Here is a 3,382-nt window from a genome sequence, read left to right on the forward strand (position 1 = left end):
AAAATAAATGAAAAATGGTTATAGGCTTTAGTAGCAATCACTTGAAAATTAGTTTGCATCGATAAAACCAAATCGCTCAACACGTGAATTCATAAAGATTTTGGGAGGGACAAACCGAAAATCCCCTAATTCTTTAACAGGGTTTCAAGCAAAGCAAAATATTATCGAAACAAAAATAGAAAACAAATAAAACCAAATTAACCCAATAAATCAATCAAACATGAAGACCGCTCTGATACCACTTGTTGGAAATTTAGATCTTAATAAAAACAGATTTCATAAAACATGTTCAACAATTATGAATCAATAGAGGAAGCAAACAAAACATTGAACATGATTATGATTGGATCTACGACATGTTTGATTTATCAAGGATATTAAGAATTAGGGTATAAGGAATACCTGGATAAAGCTTTCATGGAAGCTCTCTCAAGCAACGATAAGGAAAGAGAGGATACGATGATCTGAAACACACAACAAAGGTTAGCGGCGGATGATTTGGTTCTTCCTCCTCTTCAGATGGGGAGAAGAGAGAGTTTGCCGTGTACGGTATATTGGGGACCATAACCTATTTTATATTGGATGCCAGTAGGGTTTCCCATTATTCCGTTAATGGGCCATCCAGACATCCACTCATATTGATTCCATATCCATTAATTAATTAATTAATTAATATTCTAAATAGAAATCTAATAGCCTTATTACTTAATTTGATCACTAATCAACTAAGGCTCACAATTGATAAATAGCTAATATAATTATTATTACGATATTTGCCCACATAATGATATTGGAATATAACAAAATAATAAAATATTCCAACATCCTACCCCATCCATTGTAGAATTTAACAACATTTTAGGTTCCATTGTTAAGAATAACACCAACCATTACACCACTGCCATTTCCCTGTTTCATCAATTGGAACTCAACGGAATTACTCCAACTATTGTTACTTTCAACATTGTGATTAATTTGTTACTGTCACTTAGGGGAAAATACTTTTGCTTTTTCTATATTTGCTAAGATTCTCAAATTAGGTTATCACCCCACAACCATAACATTCAATACACTTATCAATGGTATGTGTCTTAACGGTAAAGTCAAGGAAGCTTTGCACTTTCATGATCATGTGCTTGCATGTGGATTTCACTTGAACCAAGTTAGCTACATGACCTTGATCAATGGGTTGTGTAAAATCGGGGAAACAAGAGCGGCCTTGCAAATGTTGAGAAAGATTGAAGGGAAATTGGTCAACACCGATGTGGTAATGTATAATATAATCATCGATATTTTGTGTAAAGATAAAGATGTAAATGATGCATATGAATTATATTCTGAAATGATTACAAAGAGAATTTTTCCTGATGTTGTCACTTTCAGTTCTCTAATCTATGGATTTTGCGTTGTTGGTCAACTGAAAGAAGCATTTGGTTTGTTCCATGAAATGCTGTTGAAAAACATCAACCCAGATATTTATACTTTTACCATATTGGTTGATGCTTTATGTAAGGAAGGAAATATCAAAGAAGCTAAAAATGTGATAGCTGTGATGATGAAAGAAGGCGTTGAACCTACTGTTGTTACATATAATGCATTAAGGGATGGGTATGCGTTGCAAAGGAATTACTCCTGATAAGGTAACTTACAATTCTCTCATTGATGGTTTGTGCAAATCAAAGAGAATCTCTCATTCGTGGAATCTTCTTGATCAGATGCGTGATAGATGCCAACCTCCCAATATAATAACTTACAATTCCTTATTACATGCTTTATGTAAAAATCATCATGTTGACAAGGCAATTGCATTGGTCCACAGTTTTAAAGACCAAGGCATTCAACCAGATATGCACACATATAATACACTTGTTGATGGACTATGCAAACAAGGAAGACTTAAGGACGCACAACTGTTTTTTCAAGATCTTTTGATTAAAGGCTACAATGTATCAACCCAAACATATAATATTATGATCAATGGTCTTTGTTTAGAGGGCTTATTTGATGAAGTTGAGACCTTGCTGTCAAAAATGGAAGACAATGGATGCATACCTAATGCTATAACTTATCAAACGATTATTCACGCTCTATTTGAAAAGGATGATAATGATAAAGCAGAGAAACTTGTACGTGAAATGATTTCTAGAGGTTTACTGTAAGAAAAGAACCAATTTGAGCTAAAGTTTCCATTGGTTCCAAAGAAGGAATGGACATACATGGATTTCGGGCGTATTGTATTCCCCAATCTTAATTCATCTCAAGGACTTTTGGTCATCATCAGCAAATCATTTTTTCTCATCAAATTTTTAGCTTATCATGAGTACGACAATGGTTATATTGTTGCTTTTCTTGTTCTCCCAATTATTCAATTTCTACAATATTTTAGGATTACATGTTATATTGGATTTTGAGATCCATGGTGATTCTTCATACTTCTATTATGTGTCATTATGCCATCTAAGTTCTTCCGTCTTGCTACTTTAGTAATTAATTACCTTTTTCAATGCTGATACTTTTTGTTGTTTTAATTCTTCATATTCCAATTCTAATGCAATTTTCAGTTGTGTAAAATTGTATGCACATCAACTGCTTCCTTTTTTTCGAAACAGAAATGCTTCCTATTAAGCACATCAATTGGTTACTAGTGATTTGTTACTTATCAATTGAATTTAAGCTAGTATGATTTAATTGGTTGATACCTTGTTTTGTGTGGTAGTGGTACTGGTAGTATGTGTGGTGTGATACAGTTTAAGAATGGAAGAGGTTTTATCACTTGACACTTTAGGTAGGCTGAGCCATAAGGTTATGTCTTGGAAGTGTTTTTTAAGAACAGTTTTCAAAATATATTTAATTATTGCAAAGGTGAATTTTTTATAAAGATGGGTTTAACATATGATCGAGGTGAGGTTATTATCTAAGTATAATCAAGTTTAGGGACCTTTGACATACATTGGGACTAGTGAAGATCATGAAATGCAGTGGAGCAGTCTCAAATTTTGTGGAATATTTCGCCTTTTGATAAAGTATCTGAAAAATTGGTTTTGTCTGGATAAAATGTATCTTCTGAAGCAGAGGCCATATTGGAATAACTGAATGGGCATCACGAGGATTAAGTGGATGCAAGTTTTAGAGCTAAGGAACACAGACAGAGAAAAAGTGAGGCACAAGAAGAATTTCGATAAGGGTAAAACAAAAGGGAAAAATTGTTGAAGCTCTATGTAAAAATCAGGAAAGGCGAGAAAGGAATATTTAAATCAAAACTTAATACAGGGAAGAATAAATCTCGTAGAAGAAAATTAAGGTACAATAAAAGTAATTGGCTTGAACTTAGCTATACACTGGACAAGAGATCATAATTCACAAATGTCAAATCTCGACTAGG

At 33.3% G+C, this 3,382-nt stretch overlaps 1 protein-coding gene across 1 annotated transcript; it reads left to right on the plus strand.

Annotated features, from left to right (window-relative positions):
* The first annotated feature begins 1,604 nt into the window (after positions 1 to 1,604).
* LOC146915394 (uncharacterized) lies at positions 1,605 to 2,625 on the plus strand. Its single transcript, XM_085721344.1, has one exon. The coding sequence runs from the start codon at positions 1,605 to 1,607 to the stop codon at positions 2,157 to 2,159; it is 555 nt and encodes a 184-aa protein (XP_085577470.1). The 3' UTR covers positions 2,160 to 2,625.
* Positions 2,626 to 3,382: the final 757 nt, after the last annotated feature.

Source organism: Medicago sativa, chromosome 6 (genome assembly GCF_051527215.1).
Source record: "Medicago sativa cultivar Bolivia chromosome 6, Bolivia_mono, whole genome shotgun sequence".
NCBI classification, from domain to species: Eukaryota; Viridiplantae; Streptophyta; class Magnoliopsida; order Fabales; family Fabaceae; genus Medicago; species Medicago sativa.

What these genes read in the sequence shown, in the direction of transcription:
- LOC146915394 (XM_085721344.1), top strand. Translation starts at nt 1,605, where the DNA reads ATGGGTATGCGTTGCAAAGGAATTACTCCTGATAAGGTAACTTACAAT.